The 26,472-nt window shown below is 37.8% G+C and overlaps 1 protein-coding gene across 3 annotated transcripts; it reads left to right on the forward strand.

The window, feature by feature from the left end:
- Positions 1-3,480: 3,480 nt before the first annotated feature.
- On the forward strand, positions 3,481-26,151 carry lpar2b (lysophosphatidic acid receptor 2b). 3 transcript variants are annotated; one of them, XM_084100775.1, is made up of 6 exons: positions 3,662-3,802; positions 8,620-9,070; positions 10,815-11,229; positions 21,458-21,714; positions 23,416-23,448; positions 25,883-26,151. In XM_084100775.1, the coding sequence occupies exons 2-6, from the start codon at positions 8,759-8,761 to the stop codon at positions 25,991-25,993; spliced, it is 1,128 nt and encodes a 375-aa protein (XP_083956901.1). In that variant the 5' UTR covers positions 3,662-3,802; positions 8,620-8,758; the 3' UTR covers positions 25,994-26,151. The 3 variants fall into 3 exon arrangements, 2 of the variants coding, with proteins under 2 accessions (XP_083956901.1, XP_083956902.1); XR_014604271.1 differs by lacking the exon at positions 25,883-26,151 and having other exon boundaries at positions 3,481-3,802; positions 21,458-23,079; positions 23,146-24,447; XM_084100776.1 differs by lacking the exon at positions 23,416-23,448.
- The last annotated feature ends 321 nt before the right edge of the window (positions 26,152-26,472 follow it).

Here is a 26,472-nt window from a genome sequence, read left to right on the forward strand (position 1 = left end):
TACATCATTAACATGAGGTTTAGTCCAGATAAATGAAGGTTTTCAGCAGCAGAGGGAGCAGGACACACACTTACGCACACACACACACACACACACACACACACACACACACATTTACATCACCCACGCCACACACAAACACACACACACACATTTACATCATTAACATGAGGTTTAGTCCAGATAAATGAAGGTTTTCAACAGCAGAGGGAGCAGGACACACACTTACGCACACACACACACACACACACACACACTTACATCACACACATTTACATCATTAACATGAGGTTTAGTCCAGATAAATGAAGGTTTTCAGCAGCAGAGGGAGCAGGACACACACTTACGCACACACACACACACACACACACACACACACACATTTACATCACACACATTTACATCATTAACATGAGGTTTAGTCCAGATAAATGAAGGTTTTCAGCAGCAGAGGGAGCAGGACACACACTTATGCACACACACACACACACACACACACACACATTTACATCACACACACACACACACATTTACATCACCCACGCCACACACAAACACACCAGTGTTAATTTTGGCAGCCATTTTTGATTTAGTCTTAGTTTTCATCTTGAGACGAAAATACTTATTGGTCTTAGTCACATTTTAGTCATTTTGTCTTTCATAGTTTTAGTCTAGTTTTAGTTGACGAAAAGTCATTGCGTTTTTTGTCAACTTTTAGTCAAACTGCAGTTACCGACATTAATTTTGGTAGCTATTTATATGTAGTCTTTAGACAAAAAAATGTCCTAATTTTTTATCTCTAGGCCAATTCAATTAAGCTTATGAGAAATGTAAATTAAGGTAACAGGCTGTATTGACATTGCACTCTTTAGCAGTAGCACTTGTGCAATTCTACATACCCCTTTTCGTTCAGTGGTTTTTAGAGTGCCCTACCCCCTGGTACCCCCTCTCTTCCACTTAGACTGCAGTCACACTTTTTCCATTAAGGGACAATATTTTTTTATATATATATTTTTAAATTAAACAATGTTCAATAAATATGCAATGATGGTAAAAACTTAGTGATACCGGTACTTTTAAAATATTAAATTAAAGCCAGTAGTAAGTCACTGTCTTTATGAGTGAGTCATGGAGTCATTCATTCAGTAAGGAAGCAAGCTGCTATTTTTATGAACGGGTCAGGAATCTCACGATTCATTCTAAGCCACAGAATCGTTCACGAATCACCGCTGTGTGCTGCAGTTCTGCTGTGGCTTTCGTTGCAAAATAGAGCAATACGCCTATGACAATATACTGTTTTAAATGTAGTAAATAATTTAATGTTACCCTTCTGTTTGTTGAACTGTTGTATAAAATCAATGTCTCATTTGAAATCGTGTGGATATTCAGGAAACATTGCATTCTTGCTCGTATAATATGATCGACATTAAAAACTCTGGATATCAGCCTATATTTTGATCGCAGATTTAGTAGCACAGATAGCGCAAACGGCTCGTGACAGAACACAGACCGACTGAAAGACACTTTAATTTAAGTAGAAAATGTCAAATGAAGATCGCTAAACTCCAGCTTACTTGTCTGTGTTGTTTTCAGATCATCCGCGCTTCTTCAGCAGTGTAGAGAGCGCGCGCGCATGGTTGCCAGATACTATTGAAAAGACCGGGTAGAAAACGTGCTCTTTTAACAGAAAAGCTCTGTCTGGGGATTTAATTATTAAAATCTGGCAACCGTAAGCATGAACGCTCGTAAAAACAGTCAATGTGTTGTCGTCTCCTTTATTTGACACAAACAAGTGGTTTTGGTTAAGTTTAAAAATGTTTAAACACATTTCAGTCTCGTCTTTTTTCGTCAACGATATTGCATGTGTTGATATAGTCACAGTTATCGTTTAATGACGTGGGTGTCGTCTCTCATCGTCTTGTCTTAGTCAGGGGAAAAAAGGTCGTCAACGAACATTTTTCGTCATAGTTTTCGTTAACGAAATTAACACTGAAACACACACACACACACACACACACACACACACACACATACATTTACATCACCCACGCCACACACACACACAGACACAGACACACACACACACACACATTTACATAATTAACATGAGGTTTAGTCCAGATAAATGAAGGTTTTCAGCAGCAGAGGGAGCAGGACACACACTTACGCACACACACACACACACATATTTACATCACACACACACACACACACACACACACACACACACACATTTACATCACACACATTTACATCATTAACATGAGGTTTAGTCCAGATAAATGAAGGTTTTCAGCAGCAGAGGGAGCAGGACACACACTTACGCACACACACACACACACACATTTACATCACACACACACACACACACACACACACACACACACACACACACACACACACACATTTACATCACACACACACACACACACACATTTACATCACACACATTTACATCATTAACATGAGGTTTAGTCCAGATAAATGAAGGTTTTCAGCAGCAGAGGGAGCAGGACACACACTTATGCACACACACACACACACACACACACACACATTTACATCACACACACACACACATTTACATCATTTAGTCCAGATAAATGAAGGTTTTCAGCAGCAGAGGGAGCAGGACACACACTTACGCACACACACACACACACACACACACACACACACACATTTACATCACCCACGCCACACACAAACACACACACACACACACACACACATTTACATCATTAACATGAGGTTTAGTCCAGATAAATGAAGGTTTTCAGCAGCAGAGGGAGCAGGACACACACTTACGCACACACACACACACACACATTTACATCACCCAAGCCACACACAAACACACACACACACACACATTTACATCATTAACATGAGGTTTAGTCCAGATAAATTAAGGTTTTCAGCAGCAGAGGGAGCAGGACACACATTTACGCACACACAAACACATATATTTACATCACACACACACACACACACACACACACACACACATTTACGCACACACACACACACACACACACACTGACACACGTACATTTACATCACACACACATTTACATCACACACACACACACACATTTACTTTACATCACACACACACACACACACATTCACACACACACACACACACACACACACACAGACCATGCGATTACCGGTGTGTGTGTGTGTGAATGTGTCTCATTTACATCGATGAGGATCAACAGTTTTTGCATGTGTGTGCGTGTTAACACGATTGGTTGTTTTCAGGATGTTTTGAATGTGTCAGTGTTACTTACAGTACATTCTTTAGTGTGTGTGTGTGTGTGTGTCTCTGACACGGAGTGAATGACATCATTTCTCGTGGGTAGAAGTGCTCACAGATCCAAAAACAACGTGTGTGTGGGAGTATGTGAGTGTGTTTGTGTGGGAGTGTGTGTGTGTGTGGGTGGGGTGATATTTCACCAGCCTCAAATCTGTACCAGATGATAAACAGCTCCATACGACATCAACACACACACACACACACACAATAAAAAACCAAGACATCGAGCATGCCATAGAAAAGAAACTCAGTATGACGAACAGAAATATTTGTAAACGTCACCTGCTGCATCCAATCAGCTGCGTGCTCAGGGGTGCTTGGCCCCGCCCTCACCTACACCCCCCAGCAGCGCACAGGTGAGTGAGTGCGCGCGCACAGCAGCCAGCGAAGCGAGCGCGAGCCTGAGGATCCACTGCGGTCGAGACGAGCACGAGCCGAACGGTCCAGTTTGACCAGATCAGAACCAGAAGCGAGGAGCCCGTGAGTGTTGTGTGTTTTACTCTGACCGACCGATGCGAAACGAGGAGAGTTTCACTCACTTCTGGAGTTTAGTCTGATGTGCGCTTCAGTTTCGCGGAGGGTTCAGCCTTTGTGTTGCAGATTTACAACTCGGCTCTTATTAGACAGGCGAAGTTATCAACGTTTTGAAGAATAACTCAAGTGTTTATGAATATTGTGTGTATGTGTTATATGTGTACTGAAAAATGCGACGCACCCACAACACACAAACACACACACACACACACACACACACACACACGGTGTTTGTTAGCTGTTTCACATTCATTAGATTGGTCAATGACGTGTAAGGATTTTCGACTGTGCAATTTTAAAATACTAAAAATAATTGCAATTGTTCAAACATTAAGGATGCTGTGAACACATAAATGCATATTCAAATTTAAAATGAAGTGATTTTAGTGTTTTTTTCTTCATCTAGATGAATTGGACGGTCGCGCCACATGACATTATTAAACTTTAAATAACAGATAAAAATGGCAAATGACATGATTTTTGAAAAGTTAAAGTGAGTACATGCATGGGAGAGGTACTACATGCATATGGTATCTTTTTATGAATTTAAACTGATAAAAATGCAATCAGACAGAACATGTAGGCGTCATGTCATTGACCCAGATACTGACTGATAAGAAGAGAGGAATCACACTTATGATCATAAAAACTGCTCAAACTGCCTTTTCCCAAGAACATTCATATTTTAAAAAGCTATTATTATTAAACTCATGAGCGTTGTATTAATTTGATAGTTAACAACAACAAAAAATGGTCACATTTACTCATTGTTTTATTTTTAAAGCATTGTTTTTTTATGCATTGGTCAATTTTATGATTTTGGGCAAGTTTGCTTCCACACTACAACATCCCAAAATACATGTTTAAGTGTTTATTGTATTGCACTTTGTCTATTTGCGTTTTTAGATTTCAGTTACAAGACATTTTTTAATGGTCACTATCTCTAAATGAGTTTCTTTCTCCACTTCAGCATTACTTGTATTCTCTAAAACTTACAGTTTTATTCCTATCTATATACTAAAGGTTTTTACTGAGGGGTTTGTTGATGTAACATTCACATGCTTTTACACAACACCTTATTCCTAAAAACATGGTGAAAATGTATTTTTTTCTGTCTGTTGACAGTATTTTCTGATTTATGGAGCGATAAAAAGAGAAATCCAAAATCCCTTCGGTAGAAACCTCCAACTCTAATATAACAACAAATTCAAACAATCATTTTGAACACATTTCTTTTCTGGAACTGCATAGAAATGAGTGCATATTTAAACATAGCATTTCAGAAAACTTAGAACAAAACTGCGGAAAGTTTATTAGTTACTTTTTACCCTATAGAATTATAGAATATAGAATTATAATAATGTTTATAGAAATAGGTTTGACAAGAAATTCAACATGTATGTGTTGAAGTGGGTCCAGGCTTTTGGCTGATACTGTATAATGTGCGCTCTTGTTTATCATTCATGAGTAAATCAAAGAGTCTCCACATCTCCAACACCAATGTCAAATATTAAAATAAAATCAAAAATGAATGATTGAAAGTTGAAAGGCAGGTTTCCTGAATGAAAGTATCATGTAAGAGCTTTTATAACGTATAGAAACTCAAGTGACTTATTTATGTGTGTGGTAAAACACACTCGCACTGAAACCTGTGTGTCTGACTGTGTGGAGTAGATCTGTGTATAAGCTCAGTTTGCACACATGTTAGTGTGTGTGTGTGTGTGTGTGTGTCTGTGTGGAGTAGATCTGTGTATAAGCTCAGTTTGCACACATGTTAGTGTGTGTGTGTGTGTGTGTGTGTGTTTCTGTGTGGAGTAGATCTGTGTATAAGCTCAGTTTGCACACATGTTAGTGTGTGTGTGTGTGTGTGTGTGTGTGTGTGTGTCTGTGTGGAGTAGATCTGTGTATAAGCTCAGTTTGCACACATGTTAGTGTGTGTGTTTCTGTGTGGAGTAGATCTGTGTATAAGCTCAGTTTGCACACATGTTAGTGTGTGTGTGTGTGTGTTTCTGTGTGGAGTAGATCTGTGTATAAGCTCAGTTTGCAGGTGTTTTACTTTCTGAATTGTTTATGGGTTCAGCTGCACACATGTTAGTGTGTGTGTGTGTGTGTGTGTGTGAGACATACAGACGGAAACTACCTAGTACCTTTGCAGTGTGTAATGGCTTGAAGTTCACAGAGAGAGCAACCGGCTGCTGAAGGGTGTGTCTTGCTGTAATAACAGGTTTAAGTTCATTACTGGGCTCTTGCGTTCATCACACACACACACACACTTTTGAAACGGATATCTCAAATTATTCATTCTTCTGTTTAAGTCTGTGTCTCTCAAACACACACACACACACACAGTTTCATTTCCCTCTCAGTTCTCTTTTCGTCTGTACAGGAATGTGTTGCTCGGTTTTTATGGTTGATGATGATGAAACTTCCTCCCAAGTTTTCTGACAATCACTGTTCAGCGCTTCACTAACACAAGCTGATCTCTATTCTGTCTGAGAAACACTGAAACACCATGACCCTCTCAAGGTCGAGCACTTTAAACTTAGCTCAGGTTATTTGAAAATATTCATCGTTTTATTGAACTTGAACTTTTGTCATTTTTTTTATTTAAATGTTGCTATTTAGGTTTTAATTTACTTTTATTTCAGTTTGAGTTTTTATTCATTTCCAGGTAATAATTTTAGGGCTTCAAATTACTTCAGTTTATTAATGCCAAGGCAAAATTAAAAACATTTATTTAGTTTTTCAACAAATATTTTTTCAATTTTATTTCAATTAATGCTTTTAATAGTTTTAGTTAATGACAATAACGCTGTTATAGCTAAAATAACCCAGGGAAACAAACTTTAAAGGGTTCGTTCACCCAAAAATAAAAATTCTGTCAGTAATAAAGTCGAGTTGAATAAAGTCGTTATTTTAGGGGGTTTTTTGCGCACAAAAAGTATTCTCGTCGCTTGATGACCTTAAGGTTGGACTATTTTAACGATGTCTTTACTAACGTTTCGGCAGATCTCGATTACCCAGCAGCCTATGGAGGAGTGAGTCCGCTCTCAGATCTCATCGAACAACATGAGGGAGAGTGATTACTGGCATAATTTAAATTTTTGGGTGAACAAACCCTTTAATGCCAAGACTTGACCTTTGACCTGTTTCCGAGTGACGTACACCAAGATGTAAACAAAAAGTTGTCGCAGGTTTTAGGCCTATACGAAAATATTACATGTTTAAAGGGATAGTTCACCCAAAAATGTAAATTCTGTCATCATTTACTCTCCCTCAAGTTGTTCCAAACCTGTATGACTTTCTTTCTTCTGCTGAACAAAAAAGAAGATATTTTAAAGAAGGTTGGTAATTAAACAGTTGCTGGTCCCCATTGACTTCCATAGTATTTATTTTTTCCTACTATGGAAGTCAATGGGGTCCATCAGTCGTTTGGTTACCGACTTTCTTCAAAATATCTTCTTTTGTGTTCAGCAGAAGAAAGAAAGTCATACAGGTTTGGAACAACTTGAGGGAGAGTAAATGATGACAGCATTTTCATTTTTGGGTGAACTATTCCTTTAATTCAATGTGTTTCTTGCCTTTCCATTGGCCACAAGCTTCTTTACAGTAGAAGTATATTTTTAACTAAGAATTTTTAACTTTTGACTAAGAAAAGACAAACATGGTTCTTCTGAGGAATCCCACTTTTGAAACATTTATTTTTAAGAAATGCATGATACGATTGCGACACGTCATCTCTTAACTTTTGTTTTAGTGTCCTGGATACGCTAGTAGTGTTAGATAGTAGCGATTAGTGACTTCTGCGTAATGAAATCTGATTTATTTTCAGTGTAGTCTATTTGAAGTGTTTCCTGAGCTGACGGAAAACACACCGTTTCACAGTTTTACACACATGATGAGGAGGATGTTTGTCCTTGTGTGGGTTGAATCTGAGGTTTGTGAGATGATAACAGTCATGTTACGGGAAACCTTCTGCTCGGGCAGATGATTGACAAGCGCGGCGTCCAATCAGCACGCGTCTGAGCTGATGCGCAGGCTGTGATTGGTTGAGGTGTGGTCTCTCCATCTCAGCGGGAAATGTTTTTCTGGGTTTGTGCTGCGGTCGAGTTACTCGGGTGAGAGTGTGTTAGACGGATGGATGACCTGGTGTGATTATGTGAAATGTATTGAAACATATTTATTTATGGTAGTTGCTTCAGTTGTGTGTGACTTAGGCAGTTTTGAGGCTCAGTGAATCTCACAAAACTTGTCAGGAAATGTAAAAGTCTAATAGAAAATGAATCACATTTTACAGTTTTCATGACATTTACTGTCATTTAAAAAAGTTAATTCTCATTTCTGTAATGTGACGATTAAGATATCAGTATTTTATTTCAAGTGAAGATGTATCTTGTTTTTTAATGCATGTTGTTTATATACAGTATGTCAGTTGTATTGTACTCTCTTTAATTTATGCAGATTTAAATAAAGTAAAAATAAATCATTGCATTACAGTAGAATAATCAATGAAAAAAAAAACCCATCAGTAAAACATCCAGATGCATAATCTGCCTTAAAATGTGTTTATTTGTTATGAAAATGTCACACATCCTAATGGTTGTAAAAACAGTGTTCATCGCCTTCATGCAAATCATAATTTCATATCTTTTCTTGTGATTTTCAGCATTAAATGTGATCTGGTGCATGGATTTGATTTGACTGTGAGTCGGTGATTAAAAACCCAGATAATATTCACTCCTTGTGTTTTTCCTCTGCCACAGTAGATCGGATTCTTCAGAGCGAAGGTTCGCATCTCCATGCCTCCATGAGTGACCTCTGACACGCGAAGGCCCCGCCCCTTCAGATCCCAGCCAATCACGTGTGCCGCTGTCTTCCACGGCCCAATCGCTTTCCGCCACGATGGTTTGCTACGACAACATGACCATAGAGTTCTTCTACAATCTGAGCATGAAGAACATCAGCAAAACATGGCAGCCGAAAGACATTGTAGTGGTTTCCCTGGGATTTTTCGTTTGTTTTTTTGTGATTTTCGCCAACATCCTGGTCATGATGGCCATCTTCATGAACCGCAGGTTTCATTACCCCATTTACTACCTGCTGGGAAACCTGGCGGCCGCGGATCTCTTCGCCGGCGTCTCCTACCTGTACCTGATGTTCCACACCGGCCCCTGGACCATCAGGCTTAGCACATATCAATGGTTTGTCCGACAGGTAAGGCTGTGGTTTGGGCGTGTCTGGGATTGGTGTTTAATGAGTAACATTGGTGCAGAATGTAGAAACCATAACTCCTTTAGCAATAGAAACCACACAGAGATTAAGCTGTTTGTCAGACCGATCAAGCAGAGTTGGAGGAAGCGTTTATAATTGTTGAATATTCCTGAGTTAAGTACATCTGAAATCTGTTGCTGTGCTTCTTGCATCCTGTGAGGAATTCTGGGAGAAGACATGCTATCTTAGTTTTTATCAAAATAATTTCCATTTTTCCATAAAAAAATTATCTTGAATCAAAGATACTAGAAAAGGCGGTATCTTCACAACTATGTTCCTTAGAAAAATGGTATCTGCGAGGATTTTCAGTCTGGATTTAGACCGTACCATAGCACTGAGACTGCTCTCGTTAGAGTCACAAATGATTTGCTCTTATCATCTGATCGTGGTTGTCTCTCGCTATTAGTGTTACTCAATCTAAGTGCTGCATTTGACACTATTGACCACAACATTCTTTTAAATAGACTCGAACATTATGTTGGCATTAGTGGTTTAGCATTAGCATGGTTTAAATCACACTTATCTGACGGTTATCAGTTTGTAGCAGTAAATGATGAGATGTCTTATCGATCACAATTTCAGTATGGCGTACCACAAGGCTCAGTACTAGGACCACTGCTGTTCACTCTGTACATGCTACACACACACACACACACACACACACACACACACACACACACACACATTCTCTCTGTTCATGTTACCCTTGGGAGATATCATTATGAAGCATGGAATTAGCTTTCACTGTTATGCCGACGATACTCAGCTCTATATTTCTTCACGCCCTGACGAAACTTACCAATTCACAAAATTAAGGGAATGCACAGCTGATATAAAAAACTAGTAATTTCCTACCACTTAATTCTGAAAAAACAGAGACCAAAAACCTCTGCATGTAATACTATACCTAGAATACTGTCTAACACTTGATGGCTGCTCTGTCAAGTCTTCGCCGTGTGCTCTTTGATACCAATCTTTCATTTGTAAGTCACAGTAAAAGTCTACGTCATATGCTCTCATTGACCAATGTGGAAAAGTTAGTTCATGCATTCATATCCTCAAGGCTACATTATTGTAATGCTCTACTGGGGGGGGGGTTTGTTATACTAATCAATATAGTTATAGATATCATTATAGTAATTGTTATAGTTTATTACATGGCTTGGTTGAATTCTAATGTAGAATGCGGTGTGTTATTTCTTGATAACCGCTGCTAAATATAACACACCGTTGCCATGAAAAACAGAGCGTTGCTATGGACGCAGGATTCTAACCGTAGAGACGGAACGGACTATTTTCTTTAGCGGAAGCAATACAATTGTTTTTAAATCAATAAACTCCTTTTTAAATCAATATTTTGTGTCAAATCATTGATTTATTTGGTAGGTAGCCATGTAATAAACGGGATAATGTATAGCGAGGCGGTTGTTATAGCGAATACAACCCCTTCAGGATTCAAGCTCCGCTTCGCGTCGGGGTCCCGATCAGCCTGTCGGGGGTGTATTCGCTATAACAACCGCCTCGCTCTACATTATCCCTTACATAATAAGTGTGTAGTGTATATTACATCATTATTGAGTTCTTCTTAAGACCTTTCTGAGGTTCTCCAGTAGTTTAGTGGTGGAATATTGAGGTATTTGTCGTGACTCTGGCGTCTCATGTTTGTGTTGTTCTTTGCGTGGCTCAGGGTTTGATCGACACCAGTCTGACGGCGTCGGTGATTAATCTGATGGCCATCGCACTGGAGCGACACCAGACCATCTTCACCATGCAACTGCACAGTAAAATGACCAACCACAGAGTCGTGATGCTCATCATCGGCATCTGGGTCATCGCCATAGTGATGGGACTGGTGCCCACTATGGGATGGAACTGCATGTGCAACATTAGCGTGTGCTCCACCATGGCTCCGCTCTACAGCCGCAGCTACCTGGTGTTCTGGGCCGTGCTGAACCTGCTGATCTTTATGGTTATGGTGGCCGTCTACACGCGCATCTTCATCTACGTGCGCCGCAAGAACCACCGCATGAGCCAGCACACCTCGCAGGTCAAGTACAAGGAGACGGTGGTCAACCTCATGAAGACCGTCATCCTCATATTGGGTAAGACGGATACTCGTTTACGACATGTCCAAATGTGATGCAACCCGTTCTCTAACGTCCTCAGTCAAATTCATTGTCATTGTTTATCTTTAGAATTGCAGTTATATATTTATGTTTATCGTTATAATTGTAGTTATTTTATAGATCTGTTATGGTTATAGTTATTGTTATATTTACCATGATAATTGTAGTTATATAGTTCTGGTTATAATTGTAGTTATATAGCCTCATGAAGACCGTCGTCCTGATATTGGGTAAGACGGATGCTCGTTTCTGACTTACGGCATGTCCAAATGTGATGCAACCCGTTTTCTAATGTCCTCAGTCAAAGTGAAAATCGGCCAATCAGAGCATTTTATTTTTATGCATGTCGTAATTAAATACCATTATTACGAGTTTCTTACTTATTAGGCTAGTTAAAATGTTCTAAAGGCCTGTTTCCACCAAGAATGATAACTATATAACCATTAAGTTGTAATAATTGTTCCAATTATAAAGAAATGGCGATAAATATAACTATATAACAATAACTGTAACGTTTTAATCATCATTCTAACTCCAAGGGAATAGCAGTCCACAGCACAACTATAACGATAATGATACAGAGGAACAATATTGTTGGAATCACTATCAGAAAGATTTTTTTCCAGGAGATGATCGATAAATACATTGACAGCCAATTAGAATCCATCCTGCTTGTAAGAGCTCCAGACTGACCAAACCTGAACGTTATCACCCGTTGGTGTGGGTCGTTATAGTCATTGCTATATTTACTGCTATTGTTATCAATATCATTGTAATAGTTATTGTTATGTGTGTCGTTATAACTGTAGTTATATAGCTATGGTTATAACTTATTATTTTTAATTGTATTTATATAGTTATGGTTATCATCATAGTTATTAAATTCATAATTATAATTGTAGTTATGGTTATCAGATTCAGATTCAGATAACTTTATTAGTCCCCAAGGGGTTTTACAGTTTTAAGGCCAACCCATCCATTAAGGGTAAAGTTAAAAAGTGCATTAGCACACAACGTATATTATGTAATGTCAAATAAAATAAAATAAAATAAAATAAACAATAAATACGTACTGTAGCAGTCATACATCCCCCTGTATGCAAATGCTTCTCTCTCTCCCATAACATCCTCATGCACACACACATACACACACACACACACATTCACCTGCCAGTGACGGAACAGAGCAGCGGAGTGCAAGAACCAGTTTTGTTGTAGTTGTGTGTTTTCATTATAGCAGAGGGAATGAATGAGTTGGCATAGTGGTTAGTTTTTCCGTATTGGCACATAATACCGCCGACCTGACTGCATGATAACAAGTCCATTTCTGAGTACTTGATCTGGTTGGCACGATATTCTGTCTGCTTTCTGGACAACTCGTGTTTTCCAGAGAGAACGGAGATCTCTTAACTGGGTACCAGTGATTTTTGAGCATACCTTAAAGGGGACCTATTATGCCCATTTTCACAAGATGTAAAATAAGTCTCTGATGTCCCCAGAGTGTGTATGTGAAGTTTCAGCTCAAAATACCCAACAGAATTTTATTTACAGCACGTTTAAATCATCATTTTTTGGGTCTGTGAAAAACAGTTGCGAGTCAAACACTCTGCCTAAGTACTTATGTTTGGACTATTTGAACATTTTCATTGTGTATTACACTCGGTTTTGGTTCAGATTCCGTAAGGGCACTGTTATGATCAGATTGGTTGCCCTGGAGAAGGGACAACAGGGCTGTGTCGTCTGAAAACTTCACCAAGTAGCTGTTCTCCCGAGATGACCAGCAGTTGTCAGTGTGTGATATAAAGAGCAGGGGGGAGAGCACGCAGCCCTGGGGAGAGCCTGTGTTTGATACAAAGACAGAGGACATGTTTCCATTCACATAGACCTGCTGCCTTCTGTTTGTTCAAACATTTAAAACCAGTAATAAGATCTGCTCGGGTACCTTAAAATATGAGGCTCATCGTTCAATTAGAATGTGAGGCTGCATTTTGTTAAAGGCTGAGCTAAAGTCTTACATGACTTACATGGTTTCTCAAGATGGTTATACACCCTGTCAAGAAGGAAGAGCTTTGCATCTTCTACACCCTTGCCCGCTTGATATGCAAATTGTAGTGGATCTAATTTATCTACAGTTCTAATTGATCTACTTCAAGATCTTTTCAAAGCACTTCATTACCAGGGAAGTTAGTGCAATTGGTCTGAATTCATTGATTTTGTTTTGGGGATGGGTATTACTGTTGATGTTTTCCATAAGTCAGGCACTGTCCGCATGTTTTTGAAAGATAACTGTGAAAGCCTCACTAAGCTGCTCGGCACAATAGCACAGTGTACGCTCACAGATGGCGTCAGGACCAGCAGTTATCGTTATATTTATCGTTATAATTATTGTTATGGTTATCATTATAGTTATTATATAGATATCATTATAATTGTAGTTATATTGTTATGGTTATTGTTATAATTATAGTTTTTATAGTTATTGTTATATTTATTATAATTGTAGTTATGTAGTTATATTTATCGTTATAGCTATCATATTTTTCTTTACAATTGTAGTTATGTAGTTATATAGTTATGGTTATCATTATAATTTTAGTTATTTTATAGATCTGGTTATTTTATAGTTATAGTTATCGTTATATTTATCTTAATAATTGTAGTTATATAGTTATGGTTATCGTTATAATTGTAGTTTTTATAGATCTGTTATGGTTATAGTTATCGTTATATATTAGGGATGTCCCGATCAGGTTTTTTTGCCCTCGAGTCCGAGTCATTTGATTTTGAGTATCTACCGATACCGAGTCCCGATTCGATACTTCTATAATACATAAAAAAGAATAAAGAAGAGCAAAAAACAGATCCAGGATGTTCCTTATTTTTTATTTAATTCACCTTATTACATTCAACAACTCTGTTAACAAACAGAGCACTTCTGTGAGGTAGCTTGAACAATCAAGTAATAAATAACATAAATTCTTCACTTTTGGACTTAGTGCAACAGTAAATATAAAAAAAAGTCTAATATATAAACAAATAGCACCTCAACTTATAATACCCGGCAGGCATGTAAACAAATAAAAAAATAAAGTGCCAGTGTTTGCAAAGCCAGTAATGTGCTTTTAGGAACTGCACTCGCCGGTTTCACACTGCACTGTTAGCAGAGCGTGCAGAGCGTATTTTTTTCGGCGCCCATGTTAACAGATTAGAGCATTCACACCGCACGCAGAGGCGGCGCGGCAGCGCGTAGCAGGAGCAGAGCAGAGCAGCAGTGCCGCGATCGTTTCGGCGCAGAGTCTATTTTTGCTGCGCCGCTTACGGTGAATTAAAGTGATATATGCATTGATCATGGCCAAAATACACCGCAGTTTTATCCAAAAAGTGCATTGATGATATCTATTGTGTTTTAAACAGTCGATCAAATGACCAACATCAATTTAAAAAGAAAACAAATGTCCAAAAACAAACTTGTTGCCAGAACAATAAAAACAAAGATGAACCAAAAGTTATATTTATGAAATTATTAATAAAATAAGCTTCTTGACAAGTATTTTCTCTTAAATGTATTTGAAAACGAAATAAAGCAATGCCAACTTATCCATTATAGAGTAGGCTACTCTGTCTGTACACAACCTGCGGTTCAGCCGCGCGTGACAAACGCTGACAGTGTGAAAGCAAAACGCGCGTGTCCTGCTCCTGCTCACCATACGCACTGCTCCTGCGCTGCTTACGCTCTGCTAACGCGTGCAGTGTGAAACCGGCGTAACTCTGTACCACCGCATAACTATAGATGTGTTAAATAATAATGAGAATATATATATCCGAGTCCTGATCGGGAGGTAACGTCCGATTCCGATCGAGTCTGAAAGCACGTGATCGGGCCCGATTTCCGATCACGTGATCGGATCGGGACATCCCTATTATATATATCATTATAATTCTAGTTATGTAGTTCTGGTTATAATTCTAGTTATGTAGTTCTGGTTATAATTGTAGTTATAGTTCTGGTTCAGGTTATATATAGTTCTGTTTATAATTATAGTTATATAGTTCTGGTTATAATTGTAGTTATATAGTTCTGGTTATAATTGTAGTTATATAGTTCTGTTATAATTGTAGTTATATAGTTCTGGTTCAGGTTATAATTGTAGTTATATTGTTCTGGTTATAATTGTAGTTATATTATTCTGGTTATAATTGTAGTTATATTGTTCTGGTTATAATTGTAGTTATATAATTCTGATTATAATTGTAGTTATATTGTTCTGGTTATAATTGTAGTTATATAGTTCTGGTTATAATTGTAGTTATATTGTTGTGGTTCAGGTTATAATTGTAGTTATATAGTTCCGGTTCTGGTTATAATTGTAGTTATATAGTTCTGGTTATAATTGTAGTTATATAATTCTGATTATAATTGTAGTTATATTATTCTGGTTATAATTGTAGTTATATTGTTCTGGTTTAGGTTATAATTGTAGTTATTTAGTTCTGGTTATAATTGTAGTTATATTGTTCTGGTTCTGGTTATAATTGTAGTTATATTGTTCTGGTTATAATTGTAGTTATATAGTTCTGGTTATAATTGTAGTTATATTGTTCTGGTTTAGGTTATAATTGAAGAGTTTGGTTCCAAAACGCGATAAACGCCATTTAAAAAAAAAATTGAGTTCCTGCAAAAATCTGTATTGTATAGGGTCGGTATTGAAAAGTCCATTTTAAATTTTACGTAAAATGCGATATCCGCCGTGTTATTGTGTCATGTTTTCTCCCTTTCTTTCCAAACCGCGACAAACGCCAGTCTCCTTTCTCTGCAGAATGCGATAGATCCGCTCTCAACCAATCACAGCGCACCATTCCACGCACTGTAAACAGTAACGGCGGCGCTTTGAATACACCCGGCATCCTAGTTTTCCTGATCTACTTTGTACTTTTTGATCAACAAACAAACAAAAAAATTAATAATTTTGACGGCATTGATGAACCTGTGGTGGTTTCTGCGGTAGGGAAGAAACGTAAGCCATCAAAATCTAATCATTTACGTGAGGAGATTAAGAAGATGAGGCACGCGGGAGGAAGAGAAATGCCGACTGTTGCTTGTTCTCACACGACAGCGTCAAACTTCTGTCACGCTGACACGTGAACCCCAGTGGATCTTTTAAAAAACTTTCAATTGTTTTACTCAAAGTCAACGAAATCCGAGCAGGACATTTTACAGCTGATCGCCGTCAAAAAAGTTCAGGAGGTATTTCCTAGCCATGGCTGATTGAATGTATTTTTAGTGCCTGTATTATAAGATATTGACCGAGTTCAGAGGCTGTCATATGTGGATCAACTTACTTTGTTGTGTATTTTCAACAGTTTCAATATGAAAAATAACTTTCATATTGATTCAATGGATTAATTGCATTTTGGAAAAAAGTGTCATTTATTGCATTTTGGGGGAAAGATTACCCGTTTTTATAATAAATCTTTGAAAATCAAAATCTGGATTTGAATTTTTAATGTTATTATAACCTACAGATGCTATGTGAAAGTTTGAAACAGAAAATAGTGGTTTTCATCTTGCCACTTTCTTGGTAAAGAAAACACATTTTTACTCAAATTAATCAAAATGGATTTATCGCGTTTTGGAACCAAACTCTTCAATTGTAGTTATATAGTTCTGGTTATAATTGTAGTTATATTGTTCTGGTTCTGGTTATAATTGTAGTTATATTGTTCTGGTTCAGGTTATAATTGTAGTTATATAGTTCTGGTTATAATTGTAGTTATATAGTTCTGGTTATAATTGTAGTTATATTGTTCTGGTTCTGGTTATAATTGTAGTTATATTGTTCTGGTTATAATTGTAGTTATATAGTTCTGGTTATAATTGTAGTTATATAGTTCCGGTTCTGGTTATAATTGTAGTTATATAGTTCTGGTTATAAATGTAGTTATATAGTTCTGTTATAATTGTAGTTATATAGTTCTGGTTATAATTGTAGTTATATAGTTCCGGTTCTGGTTATAATTGTAGTTATATAGTTCTGGTTATAAATGTAGTTATATAGTTCTGGCTATAAATGTAGTTATATAGTTCAGGTTATAATTGTAGTTATATAGTTCAGGTTATAATTGTAGTTATATAGTTCCGGTTCTGGTTATTATTGTAGTTATATAGTTCTGGTTATAAATGTAGTTATATAGTTCAGGTTATAATTGTAGTTATATAGTTCAGGTTATAATTGTAGTTATATAGTTCCAGTTCTGGTTATAATTGTAGTTATATTGTTCTGGTTATAAATGTAGTTATATAGTTCTGGTTATAAATGCAGTTATATAGTTCTGGTTATAAATGTAGTTATATAGTTCCGGTTCTGGTTATAATTGTAGTTATATAGTTCTGGTTATAAATGTAGTTATATAGTTCAGGTTATAATTGTAGTTATATAGTTCAGGTTATAATTGTAGTTATATAGTTCTGGTTATAAATGTAGTTATATAGTTATGTTATAATTGTAGTTATATAGTTCTGGTTATAATTGTAGTTATATAGTTCAGGTTATAATTGTAGTTATATAGTTCAGGTTCTGGTTATAATTGTAGTTATATAGTTCTGGTTATAAATGTAGTTATATAGTTCAGGTTATAATTGTAGTTATATAGTTCAGGTTATAATTGTAGTTATATAGTTCAGGTTCTGGTTATAAGTAAGGGATAATCCACGGCTAGCCGTGCATTAAAGGATTTTAATGCACGACGTAGAGGCGAAGAACCACCCGACGCGAAGCGGAGGGTGGTTGCCTCTACGAAGTGCATTAAAATTCTTTAATGCACGGCTAGCCGTGGATTATCCCGCTTATACCTTGGTTATTTGCCAAGTTAAAAATGTTAAAGCTGTAACTGATGTTTACAGTGTCATTTTTTAACAGACGTGTAAAAATGACGGTTATTTCTTAAGTTAAGGCTCGTCAGTTCTTGCACTCCGACCGCTTTAAATAAAGTAGAGCCATCGGATTGCTTTTATTTGAATGAATTCACATTTATTTAAATTCATTATTAAAAGAGAGAGACAGAGAACTGAAGGAGAAGGAACAGAGAGAGAGAGAGAGAGAGAGAGAGAGAGATGCGTGCGCGAGTTACCTGTGTGCGTCTCTTCTTTAAAGTCTATTAGCTAACGTCCCCTTGTTGCTTAAGAATATAGCTAACTTAATGATTCTTTAATGGATTTATTACAATTATTTATGAATGACAGGCAACACTGACAGTGACAAGGCAATCTTTATTTGAACTAATCATGTCATTTATTTATTGTTAATTCTTTGTGCTGCTTTTTGTCATTCAACGTCTTCTCCAAGTCTTCTATTTCGTCTTGTGCCTGGGCCCATTTCTCAGAGTTGCCATATTCACCATACAAATTAAACGATATGAAAAATTCATCCATTTAGCCTACCTAAATAAACGTTTTCATATGCGTCTCTCACTCTGCTTGCAAGTGTATCTGTGTTACTATGGTTACCAATGTAGCGGATTAATTTCGAACTGTAATCAAACTGACTGGAACTACCTGTGCATTAAACGGTTTTACTGCACACCTTCCAGCCAATCAGAATCGAGTATTTAAACAGCCCATGGTATAATTGTAGTTATATAGTTCTGGTTATAAATGTAGTTATATAGTTCAGGTTATAATTGTAGTTATATAGTTCTGGTTATAATTGTAGTTATATAGTTCAGGTTATAATTGTAGTTATATAGTTCAGGTTATAATTGTAGTTATATAGTTCCGGTTCTGGTTATATTTGTAGTTAAATAGTTCTGGTTGTCGTCATCGCTCTGGCTGTGAACTGGTTTTGAGTCTTGAAGGCCTCAGGTTAGAAACCTTGAAAACACTGCTGCTTCACATGAATTCATAATCAGATAGCATGGTTTGTTTTGTATCCGGCAGCACCTGTGAAGACTCATTATCAGTGGTTTCATCGTGTTTTAGTTTCGACCTTAGTTAGAAGAGCGAACGGACCTGCAGCGAATCGCACCAGTGGTCTGAGTGTGTTCAGTAAACTCCTCTTCTGGAGAATAACACAAAGAGGCACAGTCGACATTCATAAACACACTGAGGATCTGGGGGAGGAAGGCCTGTCCGGGCTCGTCTAACCGGATCTGCATGTTTTCATTATCTCAGCCTCGTTTCTCTCCACACTTCACCCTCCCCGACCGAGAGCGAGCGGCGAGTACGTGCATGTTCTGAGCAGGACCGCATGTCACGCCCGCTCGCGCTCGCACACAGGGAATTTTGACACACACATTCTGCCACACTTCCTGGAAACTCAAGCTATGTGAAGTCTTGGAAGGATCCCATAAACGCACACACACACACACACACACACACACACTTAAGGTGCTTCCTGAACGTACATCTGAGAACACTCGACTAAAGGAAGTGTTGCATTAGCGTCTAAATGCTGAGCAGTGCTGACTTCAGTCCACAACAACAGCATTATTCATAAAGCACATTTAAACATATATTGACAAGGAACAGTAAAGGCATGATCACCTTTAGCGATATAGCAACAATGTGGAAGTGATAGAAGTTATGTTTTAGTTTCACTTCACCAACCCTCCTCTGACCGTCTATTGTCAAGTCAGGTTTATTTCTACAGCGCTTTATTAAACACAGATAGATTCAAAGTGATAAACAGGAAATGTGAGACTATGTGAATGATATATATATAATATATAAATATCAATATATGAGACTAATAATATCAAATATGAGACTAATTCAGATTCTGCTGTAAAGCAGCTCTAAAAAGACATTTACTTAATTCCTGTCATCTAGAAATGGAAACAAGTGTCACCAAACTGAATTGCAGAAATGAGACCCTGGACCACAAAACCAGTCACATGATGAGATTTATACATAATCAGAAAGCTGAATAAATAAGCTCTCAGTTGATGTATGGTTTGTTAGGATATGACAATATTGGGCCGAGATTTGGAACTATTTGTAAATCTGGAATCTGAGGGTGCAAAAAAATCGAAATATTGAGAAAATCACCTTTAAAGTTGTCCATTTATGTTCGCGATTGTGCTGCATTTACGGTAGGAAATTTACTAAATATCTTCATGGAACATGATCTTTACTTAATATCCTAATGATTTTTGGCATACAAAAGAAAAATCGATAATTTTGACCCATAGAATGTATTGTTGGCTATTGCCACAGATATACCCGTGCGACTCGTGACTGGTTTAGTGATCCAGGGTCATAAATGCACAGAGCCCCTAAGGGCAACATGGTGGTGGGAAACATATGACATAGGAGGAACAATAATAAGTCAATGATTTTGCGTTCCCCTGAGAAACTTTGCATTCGCTGAAGGTAGTTTGCATAAATAAAAATTCACTACGTAATTTGTTCGTAACCTTGATCTAATGTTAATGAATTTACTGTTCTAAATTAGCTCTATGAGGTAATTAATTTGCATAAATTAAAACTTAAATTATTTGTAACTTTGTTAATGAATTTAGAGCATTCTAAATTATCTAAATGAGGTAATTTGCATAAATTAAAATTCACAACAAAAGTTGGTTGCATGAATTTTAATTAGTTTGCAGAAATTAAAATTCACTACGTAATTAGTTAGTTTGAAACAAACTAACAACGTACAAATTTTTGGTATAATATGTCTAAGTTTACTTTATTTTGCTCTCCTCACTTACATAAATGAACTATAGTGTCCTGCACAGCATCAAAAACTATATCTGGTGTCTGAATAATGTTTGGTTTGACTGTACATCATTTGCCTGTATCATATTCATATATTATTTAATAGTAATAAAAATAATTTAGTTTAGTTAAAGAACAGACACTTGAGTTAGCCAAAATGAGAGTTGCGGCACAGAAGACAGATTTAATTGTTCATGTGATGAGAGTGAGGCGATCTGACTAACAAGACGATGGCGGAAGATTTGGTTTCAAAGCCAAGTGTAAAAGTGCCTGTTTAAGCGAGTTTGTCATTGTACTATTTCGTTGTTAAGAATAATAATGAACCCACCATTCAAGCAATTGCCACCCAAGCAAACATTTTCAGTTCATTCCTATGGAAGCTTTCGAAATTAGCCATTTAAAAGTGAGGTGTCAAGTCAAAACTCCATCACATCCCTAGACTGCATGTTTCGGAGCATGTGTGTAACGCTCTCGTGCTCTTCCCGGCAGGTTGTTTCGTGGTGTGTTGGACGCCGGGCCTGGTTCTGCTTCTGCTGGACGGTCTCTGCGAATCCTGCAACGTCCTGACGTACGAGAAGTTCTTCCTGGTGATGGCTGAGTGCAACTCCTTCATGAACCCCATCATCTACTCCTACCGCGACAAGGACATGCGCGACACCTTCAAACGCATCCTCTGCTACCCGTGCCGGTCGTCCCAGCAGACGGGCGAGCACTCGGGCGTACACTTCAACACGCTCGAGCAAGAGGTACTCTCCGAGAGCGACGGGACCCACAACAACAGCGTCAAACCGCCGCTCAAGCGCCCGCTTTAGCCCCAGGACTCGCGTCCCACTCGCACGCTTCATCTGCAAGACTCAGTTACACACTTCGTGATGCTAGAAACATGGCGGAAATGATGTTCTTCTGTTGTAGTTTTGTCTTATTTTCCAGTACAAACATCCAATCATTTCAAGATACATTTACTAGAGAAGCAAAATTACTGAAGATATTAAGTCACCACAGAATTTAAAAAACTTAAAGGTAATTCTGACTTTTTCTTGCAATTCTGACTTTTTTCTTGCAATTGCTTGCAAAAAAAAAAAGTGAGAATTGCGAGAAAAAAGTAAGAATTGCAAGATAAAAAGTTGCAATTTCAAGAAAAAAGTCAGAACTGTGAGATATAAACAGAATTGCAAGAAAAAAAGTGAGAATTGCAAGATAAAAAAAATCGCTATTGTGAGAAAAAAGTGAGAATTGCAAGATAAAAAAAATCGCTATTGCGAGAAAAAAGTGAGAATTGCAAGATAAAATGTTGCAATTGCAAGAAAAAAGTCAGAACTGTGAGATATAAACAGAATTGCAAGAAAAAAAGTGAGAATTGCAAGATAAAAAAATCGCTATTGTGAGAAAAAAGTGAGAATTGCAAGATAAAAAATCGCTATTGCGAGAAAAAAGTGAGAATTGCAAGATAAAATGTTGCAATTGCAAGAAAAAAGTCAGACCTGTGAGATATAAACACAATTGCGAAAAAAGTGAAAATTGCAAGATAAAATATCGCAATTGCGATAGAAAATTGAGAATTACTAAAGTCGCAGTTGCTAAAAGATTCGAAATTGTGAGAAAAAAATCAGAATTGAGGTTAAAAAAAAAAAAATCGCAGCTGCAAAAAAAAAAGAGAATTGTGAGAAAGTTGCAATTACATTTTATATTTTTTTATTCCAAGCTTCCATAAATTCTGCCAATAGGGTCAGAAAAATCAACTTAATTTAAAGACAAAACAAGTTTATTTTTCTGACCCCCACTTTGTTTTAAGCAAAAACTTAATTTAAAAAAAAAAACTGTAATTTTGCTTCTCCAGTAAATATATCTTGATTTAAGAACGTTTAGATGTTTGTAAAATAAAACACTATCAAATTGTCAAGTTCAATATCAAGGAATGAAATTATTTTGTTGCAGTGAAATGTGGTCGTGTTGCTGTTAGTCGTGTTTCTGTGTGCTTTCCTTGTAAAGGGCATGTTAGCTTTGCCTCCTTCACTAACCCTGTACTGCGCATCGAGAGGTGTGTGAGTGCTGAGAGTTATCGTGTAACTAATCCCGCTAGTGCCGTTTAAACCTGAAGATAGTGTGTGTGTGTGAGAGAGAGTGCTGAGAGTCATCGTGTAACTAATCCCGCTAGTGCCGTTTAAACCTGAAGATAGTGTGTGTGTGAGAGTGCTGAGAGTCATCGTGTAACTAATCCCGCTAGTGCCGTTTAAACCTGAAGATAGTGTGTGTGTGTGAGAGAGCTGAGAGTCATCGTGTAACCGCTGCACGCCTAACCAACTAAACCTCGCATGCAGGAACACGGCGGCCGCGCATCTGTGTCCCTCCCGCTAGTGGCTTTTAACCAGAGCTCATTTCAACCTGAAGATAGTGAGTGAGTGTGTGAGTGTGTATCTAATGGCTGTTCTCTTGTGTGTTATGTGCAGCGGAGACGGCGTGTTCTGCAGGAGTCATGGGTCGTATGTAGATTTGCTTGCTTTTAAATCCTCTCGATTAGACTAATAATTAGACTCTAATCACTCGATCTCTAATCACTCGATCTCTATCATCTGAACTGCTGATTCGCTCTGAGATTCTCCGTCACTAACACACACTAACCGCTCCGGTGGTCACGTGATCTGAGCCTCACATCACATGCGTTGCTCCTTCTGCACGCAGTCACTGAGCAGCTCGGGGTTTCCATCACTGTTGTTATCTCCTCAGTTCCAGTAAGCCATCCTGTGTGTGTGTGTGTGTGTGTGTGTGTGTGTGTGTTCATTTAACATCTTTGTAAAGATGTGTTTCTGGCTAACAGATGTGCAGCGCTCACTGCTGCTGGCGTGTGTGTGTGTGTTAATCATGTAAATATGTGCATGTGTCACTGTGTCGCATGCATAAAACATTGCACGCGAACACACACACACACACACACAGGTGGTTTTAATCGTGTTACTTCAGCACTAGCACATGCTGTACTAACCAGTCATTGTGTGTTTCCCTGCATTAACTAACAAACAACACTCCAGATGTCCCTGGTTTTCCAGATGTGTGTTTTTAAGGTTTCATCGGTTGCATTTCAAGGTTTGTCTCTGAATGTTGAAGCGCGCCACATTTCAGCCCGAGAAACGCGCTTTACTGTTCATGTGCATAAACTAATGTTAATAACTTTGATCTTAAAAATGTTTTAGTAAATGCTGAGATTTAAAACTCATTGTTTGTTAGTTCATGTTAACAGAAACCTCGCGTTCCTGAAATATGTTGTGAATTATGAGTTTCAGCCGTGTGTCTTTGATTCAGTCGTGTGTTTTTAATCGACCAATGAGACGCACACACGGATGTCTTGTTCTTGCGCTCTGATTGGCTGTTTGTGATTGTGATGTTTAGATGATTATCCAGACACACGCTGATAATAGTGTCTTGGCTCACTCGTCTACTGATGATGTCTCGTGAATGAGTGATTAATAAAGGTGCTTCCAGAGCTTCTGTCTGTGTCTCAGGCCTCGTCCACACTGAGGCGGCCTTTTTATTAATGAAAACGATGACATAAGTTTAGTCATGTGACGCATATTGAACCCATAGATATTCATGTTTATACCGGTATTGTGCCTGTTATGTTCACTTCACGCTGTTTACTTTACAAACTCTTCATATCACAGTCCTGCACAGATGACAGAGTTCACACACATCTGCTAAACATGAGAGCGCTTTTAGCGTTTTAGACCAGACATGTAATGGAGAGAGAGAGACCTGGGCGATCAGGGAATGAGGAGATACTTAGATCAATTAAATGATCCTGTCAGAAGAATTGCGCGATAACTTTATCATTGATCCGTCTGTATCGTCTCAGTGAGCTTTAGTGAGGGTTACGCTCGCGCAGTGAAGGGGAATTTAGCGGTTTCCAAAAGTTTCTCATCCACACGGAAACGGCAGAAAATAATTCAATTAGCCCATGATTTACTCTTCCTCAAGCCATCCTAGGTGTGTATGACGTTCTCCTTTCAGACGAATACAATCAGAGTGTATTCTCTGGACTGATGGACAGATGCACTTTTATCATGGACAGATGCACTTTTATGATGGATAGATGCACTTTTATGATGGATGGATGCACTTTTATGATGGACAGATGCACTTTTATGAGGGACAGATGCACTTTTATGATGGATAGATGCACTTTTATGATGGATAGATGCACTTTTATGATGGATAGATGCACTTTTATGATGGACAGATGCACTTTTATGAGGGACAGATGCACTTTTATGATGGATAGATGCACTTTTATCATGGATAGATGCACTTTTATGATGGATAGATGCACTTTTATGATGGACAGATGCACTTTTATGAGGGACAGATGCACTTTTATGATGGATAGATGCACTTTTATCATGGACAGATGCACTTTTATGATGGATAGATGCACTTTTATGATGGACAGATGCACTTTTATGATGGATAGATGCACTTTTATGATGGATAGATGCACTTTTATGATGATAGATGCACTTTTATGAGGGACAGATGCACTTTTTTGGACTTAAAAACAGCTTGGAAGAGCCAGAACATTTTTTAATGTAACTCTGATTGTATTCGTCCGAAAGAAGAGTGTCATACACACCTAGGATGGCCTGAGGAAGAGTAAATCATGGGCTAGTCTTCATTTTTATGTGAACTATCCCTTTAATGTAGACGTGGCATTAGCATTTAGACCGGCGGATCGTCTGCGTTTGGGCTGAGAAACGTTCCCCGTCCTAAAGCAGTCTGGGAGGATTGATTGACTCTCGGATCTGTGACTATAAACACATCTTCTGCTGCCTTTCCCTAACGTCTGCTTGGGTGTGAGGTCATGTTGGTGGAAAGACTGGTTATCTGTGATTTGCAGCCAGTGTTTGTCGGCTCTCTGTGTCTCAGGCTCGCAGGGCTCGTGATGGAGGTGGAGAACAGGTGAACGGAGAACAGGTGAACGGAGGACAGGTGTTGCTGAAGGACCCCGACAAGATGCTGGAAGAATCTGAGAGCTGAGCCACGATAGGCTGAACGAGCTGTCAATCAATCACTCTCTGTGTTTTTCTGAGCATCAATGAAGAGACTGTGTGTGTGTGTGTGTTTGAGCACAAACTGTAAATGAATTGAGTGTAAATATTGTTTTTATTTAATTAAAGTCTTACTGGTGGATTTTATGCATGTTTTTGTGTTTGATGAAACACACATTAATTGTGCACCAACATTTCAGTTCGCACTAACATTGGTGTAATTATAGCATTTTTGATACCACAAAAACTAACACACAAACATGCTCTTCTGTTCAAAAATATTAATATTAAAACTAGTGCTGGGCAACGATTAATCGCATCCGAAATAAAAGTTTGTGTTTACATAATGTATGTGTGTGTACTTATTTTGTATATATAAATACACACATATATTTGAGAAATAGTTGCATGTATTTACTGTCTATATATGTATATTATATATAAAAAATTTATATATAAAAAACATTT

This window comes from Abramis brama (assembly GCF_963993115.1).
Source record: "Abramis brama genome assembly, chromosome: 2".
Taxonomy (NCBI): Eukaryota; Metazoa; Chordata; class Actinopteri; order Cypriniformes; family Leuciscidae; genus Abramis; species Abramis brama.